The sequence below is a fragment of the Chaetodon trifascialis genome, chromosome 22, assembly GCF_039877785.1.
Source record: "Chaetodon trifascialis isolate fChaTrf1 chromosome 22, fChaTrf1.hap1, whole genome shotgun sequence".
NCBI classification, from domain to species: Eukaryota; Metazoa; Chordata; class Actinopteri; order Chaetodontiformes; family Chaetodontidae; genus Chaetodon; species Chaetodon trifascialis.
Window position 1 is genome coordinate 13,100,271 of NC_092077.1, and position 26,068 is coordinate 13,126,338.

A 26,068-nucleotide genomic window follows, 5' to 3' on the forward strand; every position below is an offset into this window, starting at 1 on the left:
GGCTCCAAGGAGCGCATTTTCTTGCACTTCAAGCCATTCTTTTTGAACGCGGTTATTAAACTTGACGTGGCAGTTTCAATGACTTTTATTCCTCAGTCTATTTCACTATGCTGATTCTTCACTTTGTCTTTTATTATAAAAAGCCGTCACGCAACAGTTGTTTATGGTTATGATTACATGAGAAAACTTCTCAAATAAAAACTGGATGAGTAAAATGGAGGGGAAAAAAATGCATCCTTGTGGTTGCGCTTTGCATAATCAGCCACTTAAATATCCAGTATTTCCTCTAGCCCTACTGTGCTAAATGACTGACCTGCCAGGATGATTGGCGCCACTAGAGAATTATGTCTTGACTAAGTGGGTTTGCAGTGTTCATTGTAAGATATAATGTCAACATTCAATTTAACTATGCTAAAACATCGGCTGGGTGACTCATGCAGCAACAGTGAGTCACTTTGAAGTGAAGCCGATACAAAAATGGTATTCATTACTTGAGCTGTACATCAAGCTATGCTGGAGAGTGTTTGGTTGACAATGATTGGGAGGTATGTAAAGTATGTTCTGCTAATCCTTTAAAGGAATCATTCCGATGTATTTCACCAGCACATTGCAGGAAGCAAATTGGACTGAATGAAAACAGTTTCATGTTGCTTTATGCAGAATGTGTTTGTCTCCACAGATCCAATCTGCTATGAAATGTTTATTTCATGACGCCTTTATTTGTTTGTATGCCTGTGAGTTAAGAGTGTATGTGTGCTTGTGTGTGCTTATGCGTGTGTGATGTGTATCAGATGGACCACTGGCTACTCTGCCAAGACGTAGTCTGTCTGACTACTGATCCATGGTGCCCTCCATCACACTAGCAACGCGTCACAGAGCACAGAATCACACACACCATGAAGTGCGCACAGCCACAAACACACAGATGTGAGATGCACTCTCCCACTTGTGTCCTGTCTCCATAAATCATTTTCCTATTTCCCTCTTCGCAAAAAGTGTCTATTTTGGAAACTGTCCAACTTTATACCCAATTGAGTCCTCTGAGGGCTCTTCTGCTTTGAGATGCCTGTTTCAGGAAACACAAAGCGAGATGCGGAGCGCCAAAGGAAGAGAGAGGACTCAGCATCAAAGCCCCGCTGGTCAAATGTTCTTACAAACACGCATAATTACTTCTGATTACACATGTACAAACATTATAAGGAGTGCAAGCAGCAGTGACATATTTCTAGGATGAAACGTATACAGTGTGCAGATATTAGCTCAAGAGCAAGCCATGTTGGGCAGGTCAGTGCGGAGTTAGGATGAACGGCTGACAAGAAAACAGTTTGCAGATGGAAAATGTGGCATTTTGCAATCACAGTAAGAAAAGAATGTTTTATGACAGACAGGGACGTGGATTGTGCTTCAACGACGAACACATCTGGCCGATCTGAAACACTGAATTCTTCTTCTTGAGCTCAAATGAGCAGTTTATTGCCTTGGTAAGAGCACGAGTAATTGTAGGATCTGTTTCTGATGGCTGGGCTTCAGTACTCTTTGTCGTTTTGTTAAGGCATCCGCGGGGCATTCCATAAGAGAGCTTTTTTTTTTTTTTTTTTCCAGTGCTCTCACTGAATCATGCTCAAAATTCAGTTTGAATACAGAGTACAAGAGCTGTCACCAAGTAGATTTAACTTCCCCTTTGTATGGCGCCCTGGGGACTGTTTCGAAAACCAGTCACAATGATTAGAAGTGAAAAAAGGAAGAATATATAAATGGGCGCACACACACGGGGCTGGTTCAATGCTGCACAGTGATGTCATCACGGGGAAGATGTGCCATCAATCTTGGCAGATCAGTGCAGTTACAGAATGCAAAACGGGGAATGATGGTGCGAGTGTGTGCACATTCATACTAAACAATGGTGGGAAATGCAGTAAATGTGTATCAGAGGGTGTATGGGTATACTAGACTTCTCAGGGTGCGCCTGAAACAAAGTTGATTTATTTGCGTGTTCTGTTGGCAGGTTTCATTGTGAGGAGGCAAGCTTTGATAAGCCTGTGATATTTTGTTAAATCATGTTTGCGGTTGCTCGTACCTGCCAACCCTTAGCTGAGCAGCTATGCCACATACTACATATTGGTTAGGGAAAACAATCAAATCAGGAACTAACAAAACAGCATGACGATTTTTGGAGAGAAACTGAGACATCACTAAAGCAGAGCCAGGAGAGGGAGAATGTCAGAGGCAAGAGGGGAGTTTAAGAGATGCAGAGATGGGGGGGGGAGGAATTCACAAAGCAAACTAGGAGCTGAAAATAGAACTCAATATCGTAAAGAGAGAGACGTGTCACTTAACTTTCTAACCCAGGTTTTCTGCTTCGCTGTGTACAGGTAGAAAATCTTTGATTATTGCTTTTGAAAGGATTACTAGGCATTACCTTTTGTTTTCAGCCAAAACTGTATTTATTCAAGTGTTAAAACGTCCTACACAGACTTGACAGTTTATTAGGTGTGCTTAGTAACATCCAATGCTTCCAAAACAGTAGCTCTCATATTTTCTTGTTGTTAATGCTGTGTCAGAAACATTATGACTCAACATGTGAGGAGTCGTGTTGGACTGTATCACATTTAAAGGTATTACATTTGTGCTAAAGAGACATATTTAAGTATAATGTTATACAACAAATGTATGGCTATGATAAACTCCATACACGTAGGACTTCATTGTACTGGCTGTTGGATTGGATTAGCTGTTGACATATTGGATTGCATTTGATATGGTCTGTAAATGTACCTGGCGAATCAGTGTATTTTGCAAAATTGCTTTTTTAAATATTGTACAGTCCTGCTCACTGGGGAGTACGAGAGTTACACAGTGGGGGAAAAGAGGCAGAGCGCAAAAAAGAGTTTTTTAAGAGGCCAAAAACAACACCCAATTCAGTCGGTGTGTTCAGGTGGGGGCAAGTCATCAGAGTATGGTGAAGGAAGCGAGAGACAGTTGTTTAATCACAGAATAATGATATTGTGATGGATTCTGACCTTTAGCAAGTGGTATCATGTATGGAGATTTAATTAGCGAGCCAGCCAGCAAGCAGGATAGCGGATATGTGGATGGAGTGGGGTGAAGTGGGGAGGGGGGGCAGTCTGGATGTTCTTAATGAATCCACTAGCCTTTCCCTTCCTGAGGATGTGGCCTAGACTGACTCATCATCAGCAGCAGCAGCAGCCAGCTACTGATTAAGCTCCGCAATCAGGAGGAGGAGGAGGAGGAGGAGGAGGAGGAGGAGGGATGGAGATGGTCAGCACAGGAGACAACACCATTCAAAGGTTGGTCAAACACAGAACAAAACTGATGAAAGAAAGGCGTTAATAACATGAAAAATTAGCACGGGGGGGTGGGGGGGGGGGCACAATGTCATACTGGAAGAGTTCCTTTCAAGTGAAAGATGAAATGAGGGAGGGGTGAGCACGTGTGTTGGGAGGGCTGCGAGAGAGATCAAGAAAAAGACTCAAAGAAACAGCAGCCGGGTAGAATAATCTAATTAATTGGAGTGAATTCAGAATGTGAAGTCGATAGCACATGACAAATGTGGAAGAATAGCCCGTGGCATGTTAGTTAATGACATGTAATTAATGATCATTAGCAGAAGGGATGAGGGGATGGCCGCGGCCTGTCAGGGACTTACAGGCGACCTTGTAATTTTCTCATCCATGTTTGCAGGGGGCGGGGTGGGGGTGAGAGACAGCACTTTGCTGTGTGCTTATGGAAAGCATTGTAAGAGGACATAAAAGGCAGAGAGAGACAGAGTCAAGGAGGTGGAGGATAACAGAATGAGAAGCTGGGGATGGTGGCAACTATTTTTAAAGGAAGATGAGGGGAAGGACAGGCAAAAGGAGAAAAGAGCAGCACCGGCAGTGAGCAATGAATCAAGGACGAGAGGGAAGAGAGCAGAGAGTGAATTTATTGCGATCCCGCTGTTTTGTTGTTCTGTTTTTTTTTCTGCTGACACAGTGAACATGTAGGGAGCAGGCAGCGTTTTTTTTATAGGTCACATGCCACTTCACAATGATCTATGGATGCAGGCCCTTTGCAGACTTATACTGTTGAGCACGCATTATGTGGCTCAGCCAAGCGTGGCCATTTGGGGGAGAGAGGACGCATCCCCCCCACTCACTCCTGCTCTTACCATCTATCCTCTCTGCTGCTCTCTCACCCATCATGCCACTCTCTGTACGTACTTTTTTCTCAACTTCTCATCTCTCCCACTCTAACTGAAAGCCTCTTAAAGATGGTGTAAGGCAACAAAGGTCTGACAGTAGCGAGGGCTTACTCACGCCTGTAAATGTACTTGCGTCCTTGAACATATTTATCCCGATTTTAATTATTATTTCTCACTCGAAAACATCGGTATCTCAGCATTTCAGCTTCACCAAAATGACTAGAAATTAATCACAGATGATGAATGGCTTCATTGTTTATTCACAAGAGGATTTTTTATTCTAAAAATTATCCAATCAATTGTTTCTGAAACACTTCTATCAAAAATTATTGTTTGATAGGAGACGGTTTAAGCTAATTATATTGCAGACACATCCAAATATTGTTGTGTTTCCCCAACTCACTGCACATGAGGTCCTCTTACAAGCTCAGAAAATGTCTCAAGTACTACCAATGTCAAAAGAAATACTGGGCGAAAATGTAAATGAGCTGAAAGATTCCCTTTAAGTGAGTAAAAAAAACTTATCAGTGGGCATAGTTATTTTTAAAAATTGCTTTACATAGTACACATATTGTATAGTATCTGTACATGGATTTAGACCTTACAGTTTTACACTGCAGCTATTCCATACCAATCTCCATTGGTCTAAATCCCATCTTTGATCCCAAAACAAACCATTTTTATTGACTTTTTAACATTTTCTTGCAGGGCTAAATGAGAGAAAGCAAAGCAAGACTGTGTAAGAGAAGTGTAAGAGTTGTAACAGAGTGAGTAAGACCCTTATTTGATATTTATGTGGTTGTGTGATTCTTCAATTAGAGTGTCTTATGAGCGTAGAAACCCAAAAAGCACTCAGACTTCCACAATTTTAAAAGCAATCTTGTTTGGTACGTTCAAGAAAGACGATGAGCACGCGTGTGTACGTGCACTGTGTGCGTGTCTATGTTGGCTCTCTGCACCCATGGGGAGCACAGAGTGGAGAAGACGTGAACGATGAGTTTAGGCTACATTTCTGATGATATCAGAGACATGGCGCCCCCAGTCATGCATCATTTAAGGCAGCACAGGAATTAATCAGAAGCTAACAAGCGACGATTCATAAGAAAGAGGGAAAAAAATAAAAAATAAAAATCGACCATGGGATATTAGAAAGATAACCATCCATCACAGACGCACATGAGATGAGTTCGTCTCCATAGCTTACATGTTCTCATTGTGAAAACACTCACAGGAAATATATATGGCTTCTATCTACATCTACTAATTTACTAATGCTCAAGCAATAGGCCTCTGATTTATGTGTGTGTTTGTGGGCTCATATTTTGAAATATGGCTCCCTATTTATAGCATGAAATCCACTCTAAAGCAGCCTAGAATTATCTGATCTATGTTTTAATAAATCACATAATAAGCCTTTCATATAACAATTTATTTATTGGTATGATTCTACGTTATCAAGAGCCTCTCTCTGCCTTTTAACAGTACCTTCTCCATCTCTGGAATAGCCATACTTAAAAGTGAGGTGGCACGTGTGTGTATGTGTGTCAGAACTCATCTATCTCGTGCAGAGTCCACCGTCACTTGTTCAGCGGGGTCTAATTTATGCGGTGGCGGTGGCGATACTGTGGCGCATGTTGAAATGGCATCATTCCTCAGCGCTAACCCCTGTGTGCTCCCTCACACTTCCTCTCCCTGCTGACAGCTCCACCCCAGGCATGATTTATCAGGCCCTCAAGCAGCAGACAAAAGCGCCCCGGAACGTGTGCCATGCCAGAGACGGATTAATAGATAAACACTGCGAATCCAGAACTAAACACGGGAGAGGGTCAACTTCATAATGTCTGGAGATAGTGTATGGCTAAGGTCAGAACAATATGGACTGAGCAGCAGTGAGGGGATCAAATTTATGTTTCTGAAATACGACCATGACCAAGAGATGAAATTCTCGTTAAAAGTATTTGTGGCTGTATAAATTTTCATTTGTAGCTCTTGTAGATATGACAGATGACTTGTCTGAGTGAGGGAAACACTATTTGTTGTTCCAATGATCATATTTCTTTAAACATTTGTATTGTCCTCTTCCCTAAAGATACAAAGCTCATGGAGTTTGAATGCACCAAGTGCTATTTTATTTCATCATGTATAAAAATGTTTTAGTTTTAGAACATTTCCCCAAAAAATGCCAAGGCAAACATTTTCAACCATTTGCAGTGACACACCTTTAACTGCTGTGTGTGCTGAAAAACAGCGTTAACCCATTATCTACACCTCTGTGAACTCAAAATTGTCAAGTGAGCATGGTTCATTTAGCCATGCTCGCAACAGCACGCAGAAGAACATGATAACTAACACATGCACTCCGATCAAGGTCATTTTGTATTTCTTGAGGTTGGCAGCTTTTATTAATGACATAATATGAGATCAACCACAAAAAACACAAGAAACAGATTTGGCTGCTTGTGAAGACAGTCTAAACATGTAACACCCAATTTAACCTTGTTTTTTATGTGCACAAAGTGAGAAATCAAATGAACTGAATCAGTGAATTTGTAATTCTGTTATGGAGAATGGAATTATGGTAATTTGGCTGAGCATTCAGCTGCATTGTTTAAAGGGTGAGCGGATTAAAAGAGGCAGTGGACGGTTAATATCTCATCGTAATGTGATGGGGCATGAACCCACCCAAGAACATGGTGTTCATGAAGGCCTCCCACAGAGCACCCAAGCTCATTATAGTAACATGTGGGAGAGCCTTCATATCTGATTTTCCTCCAGAGACACTCACCTGTAGTGTCCCGTGGTTAGAAATCATCACAATAGAAGACTCATTGGATTTTCTTAATACAGTCTAAATTACACCTTAAATAGAACTGCTCTATGCCTGCTGTTTAGAGCGCAGTGCATGTGTCATGTGACAGTAGAGAAAGTATGTGTGGAACAAAAAGTAACGACCATTATATTGTAAATACTGTGTGTGTGTGTGTGTGTGTGTGTGTGTGTGTGTGTGTGTGTGTGTGTGTGTGTGTGTGTGTGTGTGTGTGTGTGTGTGTGTGTGTGTGTGTGTGTGTACTCACCGCACTGCTGCAGGGAATATCTTTGACTTTGAGCCAAGCCAGGTCCAGTGTGCCCTCACCCTTGTAGCATGACTGCAGCCTCTCCTTGATTTTCTCGTTGATCTTCCGCAGAGAGAAGACACACAACGCAGAGTCCTGCGAGGCCTGGCGTGGACGCCTCTTTTGGCCTTTTGAAAAGACAGCGAACAGAACATCGTCATCCGGCGCCACGTCTAGCGAGCGCGCCAGGATAGCACCAGCTTTGGACAAGTAGGCCGCCTCGAGTAATCGGTACTCCACATTGCCACTAATGCATCCGATAGGTACCTCCACATAGGAGTTGAAGGCGGTGTCTGCCTTGCAAAGGCGGACTATCTTGGAGGTGTAGACCTGTTCCCGACCAGCAGAGGAGGACCCAGTAGTTGGTCCGCCCCCCATTTCAGGCTGTAAAGTCAGGAAGTAGACAAAGTTCCCACTGGCAAAGCCATAAATGTAGTATATGTCAAAGTCTGGGATGACAGTGAAGGTGTCTGAGGGGATCTTAATCATAGAAGCCACAAACTCATCATGGAAGACATAGGCAAACATGCCATCCTCCTCCGAGTTTCTGGCCAACTTGCGGCTAGAGATGGTAGGGAAGTACTCGGGCTTACCATCCACTGCTGTGGCTACAAACAGCATGTCCGGAGACGCGTTGCCATATGAGACAATGACACCAAACACAGAGCCACTCTCATTGACACCAGAGAGGTAGTGCTCCTTCTTGTGGAAGGGCTCTCCCAGTTTGAAGAGGTCATCTAGGCGGAGCAGTTTGCAGATGCCCTGGTAGAGGCTGCCACATGCCAGCAGCCGGTTCTCCCGATAGTCCATCAGAAGCATCTTGTTGACATTGTTGGTGAGTGTCAGTGGTTCACTGCAGGGTTGGACAATACGTGGTGGGTAGCACTTACGGTTGTCTTCATCCGGGCCAGTCTCATGGGACACCTGGACCTCCAAGCCCGGGGACAGTTTGTATATGCGATTAACAGCTCCTAAATAAACGTTGCCATTGCGATAGTCCACCGCAAGATGGTTGAATGTCCACTCAGGGTTCTCAGCACGAAATGATGCGTACTCCTCCTCCTCCTGAAGGGACGCTGTGATCACCTGGGAGCCAGCGCTATGCGCCTGTGGGGCTTGTACCACTGTTTGTGATGTCACAGGAAGCGCCAGACTAGACAGGAAGCAGCAAACAAAAAAGCAGGTCCGTGTCCTGGTGAGGGACGTCATGGCTGTGCTGAGGCTGGGAATGGTGAGGAGAGGGAAGGAGGCACAGTCCAGTACTGTCGGCCAATCAGGATCAAGCCTCTCTTGAGACGGAGGACATTATGTACCTAAAGAAGGAAGAGACAGAACCCAGTGAAAACCAGTAACGTGAACACAAGCATTACCAACAAATTACTATCAAGCCAACTGTCATAAGGTATTGATAGATATACATTATACAGTATGCTTATGAAGACTCCATCATGTGATCTATGTTCTAATTTTATCTGGTACAGATTATAGCAGAGCATCATTACAAGGAATAATGAGCAAAACAGGTGAAGAGGCCACACACTTGAGACTCTAGCAAAATCTATACTTAGAAAAGAAATGGGCTGGACAAAAAAAGAATGAGGCTGAGGCACAGTGGATGTTTAAAATGCAGTGTGCAGAGAGAGATTTAGCCAATAGGATCAGTCCACGGACTGAGGAAGGGGACAGAAGAGGAGGAGTAATGCATTGTCTCAGAGGAGGTGATCAGCATGGCTCTGCACCATCTCTCTGCATGGACCCCTGCCCCTCTCCGCCCCTCCTTGCCTTTCTGCTCCAGCCGCTATGCACCTAATTGATTCTCCCCTTGGAGTAGCAATTTGCATGCTTTGGCGATTTCTCTCTTTTCTCCCAATAGGGCGGCTCACCTGCTGACACTGCTAGCAGAGAGAAAAGGACCTTCTTTCTCTCTTTAACATACCTACACACACACGCACACAGACACACACAAAGCGAAGGGTTTACGGTCAGAAGAGGAACAATTAGGGAAGAAATGCAAGTGGTTGCAGAAATAAGCTTCCCTATCGTCCTCAGGTCATTTGCAAAGGCTCAGCATCGTATAGCCACAGCAGACAGGCACGCTCTCACAACTCATGTAAAACCATGCCAATTTAATGAAAATGCATGTGGTGGGTAGAACTGCTATATCTACACTCTCAAACCACCCCAGCACACAGTATAAGACATGAACCAGCACAGATTATCAAGAGGAAATGACAGCATTTCCTGTAAACATGGTGTTCCCCAGTGTGTGTCGCCTGCTCATTAGGACTCTCCTGTGACAGGGTGGATATTATGAAGAGTGGTGTTCACCTGGGTAATATCCAGGTGTTAGTTTTACACATACACTAAGACACACAAGATTAAAAGTCCTGCAACGCTAATCCAAAGTGCTTCTTGCGCTGGAACTCCACAGTATTATTCTGGTGTCGTCAACCTACCTCCTACTGACATGCGAATATCGAATAATCAAATGTTTTCTTACATATATCAATTTGTCTTTTAGGAAAACAAATGCAAAACAGTCTAACATCTGCTTTAAATTAAGAGAAAAAGATTTTTCAGCAACCAAGGTATTAACTTGACCTAAAACAAGTGCTTACAGAGTGATCTAGCAATATGTAAAAATAGTCCAAGTAATACCAACATCTTCTCTTTTCAAAATTGATTTATAACAATCTGCATGCTGCTGTGTGAGAGGTACAGGGTGAAGATGGGAAAAACTTTGAAGTGTCACTCATAGTAAAGCTATGCCAGAGCTTGTCTGTCACACTTAATGCAAATCTCCAGCAGCAAAAGAGACAGTTTTATTGAACAATGTCATGGTTGTGTTTTTAGCTCACAGCAAAAAAAAAAATAAAACAATGTTGAATAAAATATGAAATGAGAAAACTTCCAATTATTTTCACGACATTGCCAAAAAAAAAAAAAAAAAATGCAGAGACGATTACTTTTTTTCTATTTTTTTCCTCTTTATTAATTTTGGCATTACATGCCAATTATATTTTTTTCCATTACAATAACTTAAGTCTATTCTTTAGAAGCTTTTTACTATAAATGCTATGAAAGCTGGCACCCACAAATGCTGGTGCTCCCTGATATTATCCAGCCACAGATCTCATCTAAGGTTCATATCCAAGCAATCACAAGTTGTGGTGGTGTCAAACGCAACCTCACTGCAATCTTACCAATCTCCACTCCATCTCCTGGCAGGCAGAGAGAGAGAGAAAGAACAGAGCAGGCAGCCTCTCAACACATGATAAGAGGACCAGAGAGGACGATGAGAGGGATAAAAACTGATACAGAGATAGAAAAGGTGATGTGTGTTGAGATGTGTGTGTTTGTGCAGGGATGAGTGTGAGTCAAAGAGCGATCATTACCATAGCTGTGATGAAGGTGGGGGGCTGAAGGAAGAGATGGATATACAGGCAGTGGACAAAATAACAGAAACAAGTATCGTAAACTAACCCTGCGGTAAATACAAATTCAGTGTCTTTAAAAAAAAAAGAGCTAAGTTAAAATCAACACATTTGGGAGCCTGAGGAAAAAGATTCACTAAATTTGTATTTACCGCGAGGCAACTGCAATGAAAGGTGTTTCTGTTATTGTGTCCACTCACGAAAGAGGAAGCAGGTGTAAGAGAGAGCGACAGCCGAGAGAGGAGTTTAAAGAATACTGGAAGCGGCTGCTGCTATTACTCAAGGAGTAATGACAGGGCAGTGAGCCCTAATGTTCCTCTAAAAATAAAAGGGGAGATGCATATTAATCTCACACAGGGAACAGCACTGGAGCTCCCACCTCTCATTTACCTAGCAGGAAGGACGGCCGTAACAAAGCGTTCCTCTGAAGCGTTCCCAGACAACTTTATTCAGCAGTTATTATTAATAGAAAAAGAGACAGAGAGGAAGGAGGGAAAAGAACGGTGCGAGACACGGTGAGAGACAGAGGGAGAGGCTGTTATACCACCTTCACATCCACCTATCCTCATGAGGATAAACACTGCCACACTCAAACGCAGCTGACATCCAAAACAAAACCAAAGAAAGGCTCCCAGTGGTCTCCCTTGAGAAATAAATGGGAGTTTTGCAGCACAAAACACTAAAAACTCTGAAAGGGAAAAAAAAAAATTTACACCCTCATCAGCGGTACCCTGCAATGGCAGCGTGTCTGCCACATGAATCTGTTGGTGAAATGCAATTATCCTCCCTGACGGGGGGGCAAGCTCGTTTAGCTGCTGTTTGCCTTTGCCTGCTGATCATCAAGCGCTATTAATTAAAGCGTGCTTTGGTTTTGACGATTTATACATCAGAAGCGCGCGCGCACATGTACACACACAGAGAGACTGATTATTCTAACACATAGTTTATCTTTATCCAGTTGGATGCCATTAGTACATGCCTTTACCCTCTGCCTGCTATAATATATGCATATTAAAATAAGGTGGCAAAAAGAACAGAAAGTGATGATACAGAACAAGAACTATGGCACGACAGTAAAATAACTTGTAATTAGGTCGAAAAAAAATATCAATTTAAGAGAATTTATATTCATGCTTGCTCTGACTGTTTAGACCAGAAGTTGTGGCAGATCAGAGGCAAAAGGTAGAGCGAACTTTGTTCTGTGACCTGACGTGGCTGCCAGATTTAGTCACACATCAAACACACACACTCACAGACAATCATGGATTCACACATCGACATCAAAGAGTGCTAATGAATTCATGATTAGCACCAAACTCTTTCCCCAACGTACATTTTCAGTATTGCTGGAACCGTGGGGGAAAACTGACGCACTGTGCGTGTCTGTGTTTGTGTGTATTATCTCCATCTGTGAGGCTCAACACTGAATATTAGCTCAGTTAAATGGGGTGTTTCTGTCCTCCCCGTTTTGTTTTCTGTGGTTTTAAATGCTGTCAGCTGCCGGGAATCACATGATAACTGTGAAACTACAGCCCAAAAGGGAGACATAAAGTGCATTTACATTTATAAATGTGTGACTACACCAATGAAAGGCATTATCATGTTTTCAGTTGTCAAATGTGGTTTCCAAACAACCAGCAGAGGAGAGGAGAGGAGATTTATTAGTTCTACGGATGTGTCTGCAGCTCCATCAGGAGAAGTGCCGTCATCATGGCAACACCCCAGAAATGTGCTGGCAGATGGATAAGATGTAACCCCCCCACATCCTAAACCTGCTCAGTCTCCCACACATACATTAAGTCTGGCTGTCAGAAATACTGCTCAAAACTTCAGACAAGACACAAAAACCCCAGTCGGGATCAAAGATCTACTGCTACAAATTGCCCTGTTTCACGAGTATTTTGATGCTGGAAAGCTAATTTCAAGGACAACAGTATTAGGCAAAGCTATTATGGATGTGTCAGGAGCCATTTTGCTTTGGCAAAGACTGTGTAATGGAGAGCCGAGGCCAGACATGACAATTGAAGGAGCCACAACAAAAAGCATGTCTCAACAAAATAATCTCCTGCTATTTATACACTGATGGAGGGGAGGCATTTATGTTGAAGAAATGACTTGGAAATGAAGGAACTGTCAAAGTCTTTGGTAAACAGCTTAAGTTCTCACAGAGTAAAAACATTTAAAAATAACTATCACATTCATAAAAATACTATGAGTCAAATGGGATTAGGAGATTATGAGTGAGTAAGAAGTAGGGTAATTACACATAATCCTTTATATTCATGAAGAAAAAAAACAGATTTTTGCACATTTATCTAAGGTAATCTGTCACAGGGTGAAAGGAGGTGAATGAATGACGGTTGCGTGCACATCCAGACAACAATTAAGGCAATTGCAGAATAGGGCTGGGCCATGTGTTCAAATTTTCCCACCAGCCACCGCCAGCTCAACAACTGACGACGGCAGACATATTTGTATGAGTGTGCATGCACAGAATTTCAGCTGCAAAATGTGCGCTACGTTTATTAGTCTAATAAACAAAACAAAAACCATAAAGGGAATATTCCTACATCTATTATTCTTCAAAACAGAAAAATATAGTCTTCTGAATTCAAGTTTCACCCTTTTACTGAACTAGGACAAGCCCAATGGCCTTGTTAACTCATCGTAAAACACACTTCAACAATTCGACAGAAGTGAAATAAAACTCAACAAAACGGTCTTGATTTCCAGTGTTGCATCACCGACTCTGGTTTGGTCGAAATAAATCCTTAATTTACCGAGATAGATGTGAAAATATTCTGGCTGTACGTGCTGTCTTCCCCGCAGTCTCTGTCTCTGCCGTTGCTGGTGTTAGCTCTCTGAGCGAGAGTCTGTCAGTGAGCAGCAGAGCTCACTCGTTCTTCACAGGCAGACCATTAAATTAGCAAAATATAAAATGACAAAAAATTGCCCCCCAAAAAAAACGGCAAAGGACTCAGTAATTTGCTGATAGTCCAAATAGTCATTCAATTGCCCAACCCAACTGCATAATGAGTAAACAGACTTGAAAGCAACACAGAAGCCAAATTATGACAACGATGTAAGAGAGACATAACGACAGGATGTGGGGAAAAGTGAAGTCCAATAGAGCTCAGCCACGCAAAGTGAAAAGTAAAAAAGGTCAGTGAGGTTTCGGGGGAAGTAATGGAGATGTTAAGAGCATTTCTTGCGCCGGCGACAAGAAGGTCACTCACTTCTGTGTCCATTTGCTTAGAATAGGGAGATGGAGGGAAGGATGGCTGGATCCATCCAAGGATGCAGGCTAGTCGTCAGAGAAAAAGACTCCACTCATACAGAATATTTTATGTGGGCATTTTCACTGCAACAGATCACACCTCTCCCATAAAAAGTCGCACTTGCATGTGGTAATATTTACAACTTATTTTAAGCTTTGATGACTACTTTGAAATCAGTCCATTGCCAGACATCTACAGTACCTAAATAGTAGGTAGGTTGTAGGTTATAGTAGTAGGTATAAGTCAGACCAAGGGCCCTTTTGTGGCACCACTGGGAATGGCCGCTGCTGTCTATTACAGGCATGTGTCTTTCTGGTTGACATAACATCAGCTGGCAAGGGTCATGGTGGTGGATTGTTGTTGTGGTATTCTTAAGGCTTTTGTGAAGACTGCCTTGGGCTATGCACCTGCTCTTATGACACTGCTAAGCTGCTACTACGAGGTCCGTTTGGCAGCTTGGATACATGTCTCGTAACCTACTGCTTGTCATCTCACCGCTGAACATGGGTAGTTGGTCCGGCATATGATATATCCTGGGTGCACTGAGTGGGCTTGGGTTGTGAGAGGGAGTAGTAGTAGTAGTCATACTAGTAGTAGTAGAAGATCAGTATTGCATCAGACTCAGCATGGGACTGGGAGTTAGAAAAGAGAGAGTCAGAGAAAGACAGAAAAGACAGAGAGAAAGACAGTGACACAAGCAAACGAAGGAAGAGAAAACAAGCAGACAGAGATGTGTGTCCCAGATCAGTGGCTGTACTGACTGGAGTGGTGAAGTACCCCCGCTCCCCCCCCCCCCAAACCTCGATCCACCCACCCCCCCACCACCTCCCTGCTGAGTTCTGGCACTGATCTGAGGAATAAGCGTCACTCTGCATCGCAGCCTCACACTGGGACTGGAGCAAAACAGTGTCCCTGCACTTACCCAGCATAATCACAATCGCAAATGCACACACAGAAACACACACGCAGACTCGCCAATCCACACACAAACATCCAGACCATAGCACAGCAAGACACACACTCCAGCCTGACACTTTTGCATAAAATACACACAAACACAGCGAGCTTACAGAGCAGGAATGCCCCCTCAACACACACACAAACTGGCATTGTACCTTGGCACCAACAACAGTACATTATGCCCCCCCACTACTACACTGGCAAAAACCAAATTAAACTAGAGCAAAGTAAACTGAGGCTTTTTCAGCTCGCTGGTGGCTGGGGGGAAGAGGGGAACCTGAACAACAACAACAACAACACATACAATACAGTCTACCTGTCTGCAGTAATGAGAGACTTAGCAAAGGACAGGGCCAATGACTCATTACCACCATTCTGACACCCTGAATACTTTCTACCTCACACAAATGCATATGCACCATTTTCTGGTGGCTATTTGTAAAATTATCATCTGCTAACAATTGTTTTCATTCTTACAAAATAATTAAAACCATTACTTTTGGGGGCAGCCTTTCAGGGGAATGACAAACATTAACAAACAAATCAGTGTGGCTGAATGCCATCATTAAGCGCAGCAAGAGGAAATTAAGATGCTAAATAAAGAGTAATTGTGCAGCCCTATCATTCCCGCACAAACACAAACCTGTGAACAGACAAATCCGCAAAAACTTAAATAATGATGGAGTGATCAGGTCTAACATGCCTATCAGGCTAAGCTAACCCCTGCTGATACACAAAACAGATGGCACACTCATCTCTCTCAGGGAGGCAGCAGCAGAAAAAGAAGGACAGAGAGGATAGCAAGGGAAGGCGGGGTGTCCTTGGTTACATCAAGACGTGGATTAGCAGCATGGATTACTGTCACAAGATACCCTGTCTAGATCGGGGTTAGGAGGTCTAATCCACCACAGAGCTGTTGATATTATAAAGAAAGCCTTAGGATTGTACTGTCAACTGGCTACATATCATATGAATGACAGAAAACTGACTGAGAGACTCTGACATTATGTAGTACAGATGGAGCAATCAAACCACTGTTTACAAGCAACAACATGCCGCACTGAGTTTTAAAATCTGCACCTTCAATTTTCAAGGGAATCTTATCCTTATTTGGTATTTTGGCTGGTGTGGAAGAAAAAGGTTTTCAGTGTAAGAAAGCAACGCTTTTGGCTCAGCCAGGCGGTCCATCAAACACAATTGGCATGTGTGGGAAGCTCGTGACGGACCATTGTCCTTGTTGCTCCACCAGTTAAGACCTCTGCTGGTTGACCAGGTATGATTTTCACCACTAGGTTAAGAAAAAAAAGCATCTTGTGACTGGTTGTCCACAAACTCTTGTGACAAGAGTGGGAGCAGCAAAAAGGGGGCAAAAATGCATAAAAAGTATGTGTCCTGAAAAGATACTGTATGAAAGAAGCATAGCCAAGCACAGTGAATCACTGATCCAGTATAAGTGTGTCAAGCATAAAGACAATTTCTGTGTCACACATTTCTTCTTGCTGTCTGTCTGCCTCTCCTTTTCGCTCTCTTAAAGTGAGTCAGAGCATTTCAAAGAAGGGGTCTAGGCAAACATCCAACTGGACAACCCCTCTGGATTTTAGAGAAATAGCTGACATCTGCCCATCCCCTTTCCTTGCTCAAATCTCTTTCATTTTTTGCCACTCCTTCTCTTTCACCCTTTCACATCTGAGACTTATTAATCCTCCTTAGTAGGATGGGGTCCAAACGTGCTCATTTTTCTAAACATACGCTCAGAGTCCGGCCCCTTCATAATATTTTCTGTACAGAAATAATCATCTCTGCATTGTGTTGTGGTTACAATAACACTAGTGGTGTTACTACACTGCAAAGAGAGTGGGGAAAGACAGAGTCCTTGAGGTAGCACAGCTCTCAAACAGTCCTTGGTTCCAAAGTAAGGTCAGTCAGACACACACACACACACACACACACACACACACACACACACACACACACACACACACACACACACACACACACACACACACACACACACACACACACACACACACACTCTTGGCTCGGGCTGGGCCTTTGTGCAGTGGGTGCTGATGCAGGCTGAGATTGGTGGAGTGTGTTATCATCAGTGCAGATCAAGAGGCTCTAATGTCATTAGGAGGACTGTTGAAGAGCCCACTGGCCTGCCGTCAGCACCTCGCTCTGATTGGGTTAGACTGCAACCGACTTCCTGAATAGGAGGGGCCTCTGTGTTTGACACAGACCACACAGCAGTGATCAGAGAGGGCCATTTACAGGGTGAACTTAATGAAGCTCTGGATTCAATTAAGATGACTGAGTCCCAGCAAAGACACACGAGCAACTCATCAGTGAGCATTAGGGACTGGAATCGCACAAATGATGTTAGAAAGTTAAGACCGAAAGAGCTTCATTTGCAGTTATTAATTAGCTGTATGCATAAAAGAATAACAAACCAATACATAGCTTAAAATGTTAAAATGCTATCTATGAGGCAAAATCTGCCATGGCGGGCAAGTGTTTGTAAGGTCGTTGGTGTGGATGCATGCGCGTATATGGTCACAGCTATTGCAAATTTGCGCTTGCTGACAAGCAACGCTATAAACAATGACTTTTTCAAAAAGCCTCATATTCGAATGTGAGGCTGTGGAGAGTAGAGCGTAGCTTTAATATTTCTCTTTAATCTATATTTAACAAGAAGCACACATAACATTCTGTGTTAATAAAGAAGATATCCTCTCGATCATCCTTCTGAACAGGCCCCTAGTTATGGCCATGTTGTGCCACAGAAGCCCGTTCGGAATTAAAAGGCAGATATTTCGCTGTAATTACTGTAAATGCAGCCAAGAATCCTTCTTAAATGGTGTTGCTAGGCACTGTCTGACAGCTGCTTTCATAGAACAAATTCAAAGCCCCTAGCTCTCTCTCTCTCTCCTTTTCCATTTCTCTATCCCAATTCCCTTATTCCCCACGCTAACGGGCAGACAGGAATGCAGGGCCGTGTAGACAAATCAGCTCTCGCTTCCATCGGCTGCCGACTGGCACCATCTTAAGTCCCAACACATCCTCCCGCTTTCTCCATCCATCCAGTCTTACTTCCCTGTCCTTGCTCTCCTTCCAGGGCTCACTTTTTTCATGAGAGTAACGTTTCACCTCTCTCTCTCTCTCCCCCCTCCTTTCTGTCTCATCTTAGGTTTCCAGGATCCCTTTTTCCTCTTTACAAAGCTATTAATTATGACTTGTAGTTTGCTTGAAGCTGGAATGAGTCTGAATGTTTTGCTGCAGTATGAGAAACACTGAAACAAGACACGTCAGGGTAGTGTGTGTGTGTGTGTGTGTGTGTGTGTGTGTGTGTGTGTGTGTGTGTGTGTGTGTGTGTGTGTGTGTGTGTGTGTGTGTGTGTGTGTGTGTGTGTGTGTGTGTGTGTGTAATGGTTCTGCTGTTTTCACCTTTAAGGTAGGATTTTGCTGTGCTGCTGCTCAACAAGCACTATGGAAAGGCTTGTGTCTATCTGAAGTAGAGTCTGCTGATTACATCCACGTGGCCAATATTACCAGGCAATTTTAGCTCATCATAGATACATCAATATCAGCTTCTATGTGGGCTGATAAGGACTGTGGACTTGGAGAAACGCCAAAAACATGTTTGAAGTAATTAAGATGTATTGTTGCAATGGCAGAGAGCAGTTATTTTTCTCTACAATGTCCTGCCCAGGTTGTATCTTGGTCACAATTTTTAACCAAATTTAAGGGATCCCTATCAAGTATGTTTATGTTAACAGTATGTAATAATACAAACCGCTGTCATTCCCAGGTCATCAAATAGCAATGTTTTCTCACAGCCCTTGGCTCTCATACACAGAGCTTGCATCACCTTGCTCAGAGCAAGGTGATGTAGAAAAGGTGGAAAGGTTTGCATATGGAAGGGTTTGTCTTAGATGGATGGGTAACCAAAGGGCTTTCACCCAGGAGACCAGGGTTTGTGTCCGGTTTGAAACCAAAAGTCTTATATAAACAACTTAAAAAACATCGTGTACATAACCCAAACTAAGATTTTCTGTCTGTATGTGTCACCAAGGGGCGTGACAGAACGTTGTCGGCATTTGACAACCTAGGAATGAGAATGAGTTGAACAATATCACCCAATGCATTTTTTCCAGATTTTACAACTCGCAAATATTGATATCATTGTTCGTTGCCTCAGAAACAGCAGAATAACAACGCACGCACGCACGCACGCACGCACGCACGCACGCACGCACGCACGCACGCACGCACGCACGCACGCACGCACGCACGCACACACACACACACACACACACACACACACACACACACACACACACACACACACACACACACACACACGCTGCGACCTCTGAGGTTTTAATCTTTATGCAGTCGGGCCCGCTGAGTTGTGCTAAGACTTGATTTCCAGCAAAGGTGACATCCTTCAAGCTCTTCTTTCACATCAGCTCTTCACTCTTCCCCTCTCTTGCCTGTCCCTATCCACTTTTCCCTGCGCCTCTCGCTCAGCAATATCCACGCATATCAGTGCCACTGAAGCAGGTAATAAATCAGGAATTATAACACTTCATTTTGCACACAGCACACTTTAGGCCTCCAATCATAACAGTGGAGGTTATTTGAAAGGGGGGAGTGAGCTGGTGAAACCTCCTGACTAAGGATGGAGGGAACCTGAGAGAGGTTGTATGTTTCATGTAGAGACTAAAGAACTGTCATAAGTCTTCCCTTGGTGTTTCCCCTCATTTCAGAGTGTGTCTAATTTGGGGTGGCCCTCCAAACACAGAGAACACAGAGAAGTAACTTCACCATGAGGCTACAGCAGAACCAAGACCACAAATGCTGATTAACAGCCAGGCTTGTCACCATGTTTATCAAAGCTGTTTGCAAGCTGTCATGGTTAAGCTGACATTTTGACATGTCAAAAGCACAGGCCTGGCTAATAACAACAACAATAATGACTTGATTTCATTTAAGCGTTCCAGTAAGCGACAGACAGGTACGTCCAACTGGAACACACACATGCAATTCAGCCATCATCAATTGTTATTAATTACACCTGTATGTGCTTTTCCTGTTATGACATGCCAAATTCTCTACTCTATAGGAGGACATGCAGGCATTCTGGCAGACACGAATAAACATACACACATAAAAGCTCAACCCCTAAGGGAATGGTGCAAAGAGCTGGAAAGCTGGTTGAGACAAGCCCAGAGACTACTGGTGCCTTAAAGAAACCACATGTAAATTCTCACTGTAACATTTGAATAGGCTCAAAACTAAACCACCGGCATCATGGAAGTGGATATATGAAAAACAAATGTGGAAGGCTTGTATTTAAATACAAAGACAGAATAAAGGAGCCCACAGAAGTGTCAAAAGCCCCGCAACCACATCAGTGTCAAAGTCTTGCACAAGAGACAATAAGAGATGCACCAATACCAATATTAGATATCAGTCCAGTACTGACTCACATAGCTGGATTGGTGACAACTGGCCAATCTGGTATTGCATACCATTATTTTAAAGTTCAACTGTTCTAACTGCCATATGAGAATCAGGTATAGTACACTCAGTTTTGCCAAATAACCCTTGCTGTCATTAACATCCTGTGATACTTAATCATTCACTCCACTTTCAGACATCAAGACGTTGACAACACTGTCCAAATGGTGTTTATTTCCAACTGGTTACAGCTTGTGTGGCACCAAGGAAAAAAAGAAAATTACATTATCTCCACACGCCAAAATAACTGCTTCTGAACACACCCACTGGCTAAATCAGGTTTTCTGGCTGAATCGCTGTAAACAGGATCAGGCCTTCCCCAATTCAGATGTTTCGTCATGACAAATGAAGCTACTGATCACCAACCATTGACCACACAGGCAGTTTCACGCCAGTTACTTTTTATTCAGTCTTTGTAATCTTTCCATATTTGTCTGTTTCTCCCTCTAAATCCCTTTCCCAGTGACTGACTGTATCCACTGCTTTCCCCGTCTTCCTCTCTTATTGTTGCTGAACAGAGCTAAAGCAGACTTGACCTCTGAGATTAACTTCTAAGACATGAAAGCTTGATAATTTAGCAGGCTTTGTGGTGATTACAATAAAGCATTAAACTGCTGTTTTAATTTTTCTCTGATCCCCTCACTCAGTCTGTTTGTTTCTTTTTTTTTTTTTTTTTAAATGTGGCTTTCAGGTACGTGCCAGTCTGTGGAGATGATCACTGTGTGTCAGGTGTGCAAGTGTTTAACCAAATGTGTGTGCATGTGTGGTGTGCTGAGCTCAGTACAAAGGACAAAGAATAAACAACTGGACAAAAACAGTCCTATTAATCCATCCCATCTTATCCCATTCCATCGCACACACACTCACAGAGGAGCAACATGCACATCTGTGAGCCTCATCAGTGCAGCACTTGATTTGCTTTGCTTGAAGCACATGGATTACAGCTTTCCCTTATAATCCATAGTGGTGATGAGGAAGAGTCTTAAAGATCTCAGCTCCTGGTTTACTATGCACATCTGGAATGAGGTCAGTCAACTGGCCTGTAATGCCCTTTTAAATTGTTATTTCCCTTCAAATTCACGTTTAACTGCCTACTAAATTTAGTAAACTCTCTACTAATCCTTTGAACTATGGCTAAATCACTACTATTATGATTTAACAATTATATAAGTACATTAATTCAGGGAGAAAATTGCCAATGACTTGAATCAACACATCATTTGACACATTGGAAACACTGAACGCTACATTGGATTTTACTGTTGTTCATGGTACTCTGTTGTGTTAACACCCAACAGATGCAGCTAGTAGCAGTTCAGCGCAAGAGTCGAGCAGGGACGTTGATGTCATATATACAATACAAACATGTCTCATCTCTCACGTACCTCTCTGACTCCGTCTTGCTCTCAACTTTGCTACTGCCTCAATTAGAAAGAAAAACATGACCTTACTTCTGGCTCTCCTGACTCTCTCTGTCATACTTTGTCATCCTGTCTGCATGCCCATCCAGTGCAAATTACCTAAGTATAGGCCATGTGGGATAGATGGAGAATGTGGGACATGCTAGTGAAGACAGAATGTCTATACCTGCAGAGACTTGCAGCCCTGCAGTAATGGTCTCAGAAAACTAAAAAATGAGCAGTTTGACAGGATGTGTCAAAAGTGCCCTTCCAGCTGCTGAGATATCCCATTTTTAAACACATTCAGCAAATGGTGCCGTATTATAACTACTGCCTGAGAAAGAGCAGAGACAGAAAAGAAACAGCTGGCATGACAAATGAGCACAAGTGGAGAAGTGGATGTGTCATTTCCATAAAAGGTCAAAGGAAAAAAAAAAAAACAGAAAGTCAATGGTTGACGCTTTCACACAGTGCTGAGAAAGTAAAGCAACACTGTCATTAACATCAGAAACAATGGTGCTTAAATAATTATGTGATATCTGGGCTTCTCCCCAAAATAAACATCTTCACACTCCATTCCAATTATCATTAAACACGAAACTAATGTGAACACTTGTGTAAAAACACCCCTTTAATGTCATTCTTCTACTGTCTAATGAGGAAAGTACACATCTGTAATATACAGAAACTAATATTGGAATGATGCCAGCAGCTACAATTAAGTGTCAATAACTATAGTAAAGAGTTGCCCTTGGGCTTGCTGTGAAAATGGTAGTGATTCATGCAGCACATGTCCATGAAAGTGACTTTAAACTAAATAGATAAACAGATTCTGCAGCCTACACATCGGACATGACGGGGGTGTCGCAGAGGGTAATGCACGCACCTATATATTTCTCCTGCACACCTTGCTGTGCTTGACTGCAAAGGGAAGGGTCAGAGCTCAATTGCTGCTCAATAAAAAAAAGAGTGTAAACTAGCAGGTCAATGGAGGTGATGCCCTTGAACTGATGAAAGCATCTAAGCGGGACATTCAGAGGCATGATCCGAAAAGCGTGATTTAATACTCATAGAGACTGATGATTGCATGTTTCTCAAACCATCTGTTGACCAACCATCCTGATAATGTATTGGTCTGATTCCACAAATGAGTTTAAGATAAGGTCTTATTCTCATTATTATACGTTTTGTCTGCCCTACTAAAAAATACTGTGTGATTTCAAGGTGTTTCTGTTTCTTAGTTAGCTCTACTTAACACAAAACAAACATTTAAACATTACCTGCTGTTGGGGTCGCTAATTATATTCCAAAAATGATTAAATGTGTGGTTATGCACGCGTGTGTACGAAGAATGTCTATTCAGCCATAAACCTGCACCACAAGCCTCATGTCAGAGTCATACTTGGTCTGTGATATCCTGGGGCACAAAGAGGCATCTGAGAGGAGGAGGGAAGAGAGGTCTAGTGGGATGAGGGCCATGATTAAATGATTCACAGACTCATAAATCCACTCTGTCATCACTCTGGAAGAAGCTACAGACTCATTCACACTTTCTATCACTTACACACATGCACACACAGATTACAAACCACAGGCAGTGTACGGCATCACAGGCACAAAATCCCCCACTGCTACAGGATCCCTTTGGCCTTGTATACTAACATCACAGTGCCCACAACAGAAACAAGGCGTAACTTGTTTTCTACTTGTTTGCTGAAAGATGTGCAAACGTACAGACATCACACGAGAAACTTGAGTAGTGTTGCAAAACAGCTTTGTTCCACAACTGCTGCCGTTGGGTTTTGGAAATGGTGGGTGGGCTAACTGAGGTTTGCGAGCGAGCCACTATGTAGGAAGACAAAACAGAGCTGTCAACAGGAGAGAGAGTTGTGAGTTCTGCTATGGAGCAGGTTGCCAACTGTACCACTTTTACATTTTTTTTGTTTGTGCTTTGCTTGTGTCCCTTTCCATCTAAACAGGAACCACTGACCAAGAGCTGGGGTCGTCTCTCACAAAGCAGAAAACTAACTCGCGAGGAACGGGGATGTCTGGCTGCAAGAAGAAGAGGAGGTTGAGAACAGGCCTTTATGCTGCGTTCATGTCATATGGGATGGATTGTAGAACTGGGAAAGATTCCCATGTTAACAAACTGCAAGCATTCATGTCATCAAGATGATTGTACGATTGCACAGTTGGCCATGTGAGGATTAAAAATAGTGTGCACTTTTCAGTTTAATTCCATTGATTGTTAGACTTTGATTAGAGGCCAGATATATCGGAGCTTACAGAAAAATGTGAACCTCCCCCGTCGTAATAGCAACTTAAAATGTTGACATGAATGATATTTACAGGACAGAAACTCGCTGGGGCCGAGGCTAAATTCCTCTGCAGAGGTATGTGTTTTCATGTACCAAACAGTCAATGTAAATTAGGTTATGTCGCCGCAAGTCCTCCTTGGCTTCACATCGTCGTGACAGTAGTTGACTATTCAAAACATGTCGCTTTTAAAAAGGTGTAACAGAACACAGGGTGCCCACATATTCTACGTGTGTCTACGAACATGCTACAGTAACAGCAATGAATTTAAAGAAGGTCGTTATTGAATGTCATTGTTACAATTTACAGTGTAATTTATGGGTGCTTTCATTTGCTTTAAAAAACATGCAAAAGAGCCGTTGCCATCAACACTATAAAGTCAACTCTGATTTTACAAGAAAAACACCCTTGAACATCAGCAAACAAACAAACTGGTGGGTAAACGGAGTTCAGGCAGGTTCATGCTCCATTACATTCATTCCCACAGCCTCTCCCTCCCGCCCCACTGTTTGTCTCCCCACAAACTTTCCCTCTCCCTTTAACTCCAACCCTCAAAGCCTATGGCATAAACACATCAGACAAGCTTTCCAGCCAGCTGTTGTTCACAGTGGCAAGTGAGAGGATGCAAATTGTTATCCAGCGTTTTACCCCTCCTCTCTCTCTTCCTCCCTCTCCTCCTCCCCTGCTTTCGTCTTTGCACAGTTGGTCATGGTCATTTTTATACTTTGATTTCCTGCAAGCTTTACCTCATTGCATTGCTTTTCCTGGAGACATGGAGCAAAACCTCTTGCATGCACGCACACACACAAACACACACACACCTATCTGGCTGCCAGATTTGCCGGTGGGCCCAGAACAAGCCAATCAAAGCTCAGCAGGAAGGACTGCCATGACAATGCAGAACGGATGGACACAAAGAAAGGGGAGGGTGGAGGGAGGGATGGAAACCTCTGTCAGGACTTGTGCTTTCTCCACTGTTACATTTGTAGGCTCAGAGAGAGAGAAGATGGCCTTTTTGTGAGCCAACAGAGAAAAAGTCAGAGGGAGGATGCTTGATGCAATACAACAAAGTGGCTCACCTTTCCTCTTCTAGTCCTGTCATCTGGGGATTGGAGTAGTGCTGATGTCTACAACAACTCCCTGTGCTGCGTGTGTGTACAGAGGCTTGGTTTCAACAGCCAAAGACTTTGCCCACATAGATACTATTGGACATCTTGCATAGACTGTCAAATGAATGTTAACATGAATGGTTGTTTAATCCCCATCCCAGACCATTGGTGCCTTTCTCTCACTGATAAAAATGTTAATAATGAATCTTCTGGGTCCAGTTACTGTCAATTTCTGTAGAGGGGTTCTCAGTTGACAAATTATGTTGCCATAGGAACACTGTTAGTTGCGTGGGTGGCAGGTAAGGTAAGGATGGTGCATGTCACCATAGTGGAAAGATCTAATAGGTCCTCCCTACACTCAGCAGAAATGCGAGCTTGAGATGGCAAAAAGCTTTCAGCGTTCAATTGATGTGAGTCTCTGTACCAAGAATCTTCACAACAGGGGAGGGAGAAGGATGACACACATAAAACATATGTGTCAGAGTTGAGGGATGATAGGAAGTGTGAATTCACAAATCCTGCAGATTCACCAGTTTGGGGAGAGAGGTTTGCTAGGGTACATGGCAAAACTTTCACATGCCAGCACGGCCGCCCTTTCCCTTCCAAGTTTAATCACAGCAATCAAAAATCAATACCCGTCAGCGATGAAAGTCCAAGGCTTCACCAGAATAACAAATGAAACACGTTTTTATTCCAGGAGAGCAACAAATTTCTCCCCAGCACTTGGCGATAGCT

The 26,068-nt window shown here is 43.0% G+C and overlaps 1 protein-coding gene across 3 annotated transcripts in view; it reads right to left on the reverse strand.

The window, feature by feature from the left end:
* plxna4 (plexin A4) overlaps positions 1 to 26,068 on the reverse strand; it is a 231,080-nt gene that overhangs the window by 197,420 nt on the left and 7,592 nt on the right. For all 3 annotated transcript variants that reach the window (XM_070992584.1, XM_070992585.1, XM_070992586.1), the window contains exon 2: positions 7,276 to 8,627. In XM_070992584.1, the coding sequence (XP_070848685.1) occupies positions 7,276 to 8,523 (1,248 nt within the window). In that variant the 5' untranslated portion in view covers positions 8,524 to 8,627. The remainder of the gene's footprint in view (positions 1 to 7,275; positions 8,628 to 26,068) is intronic.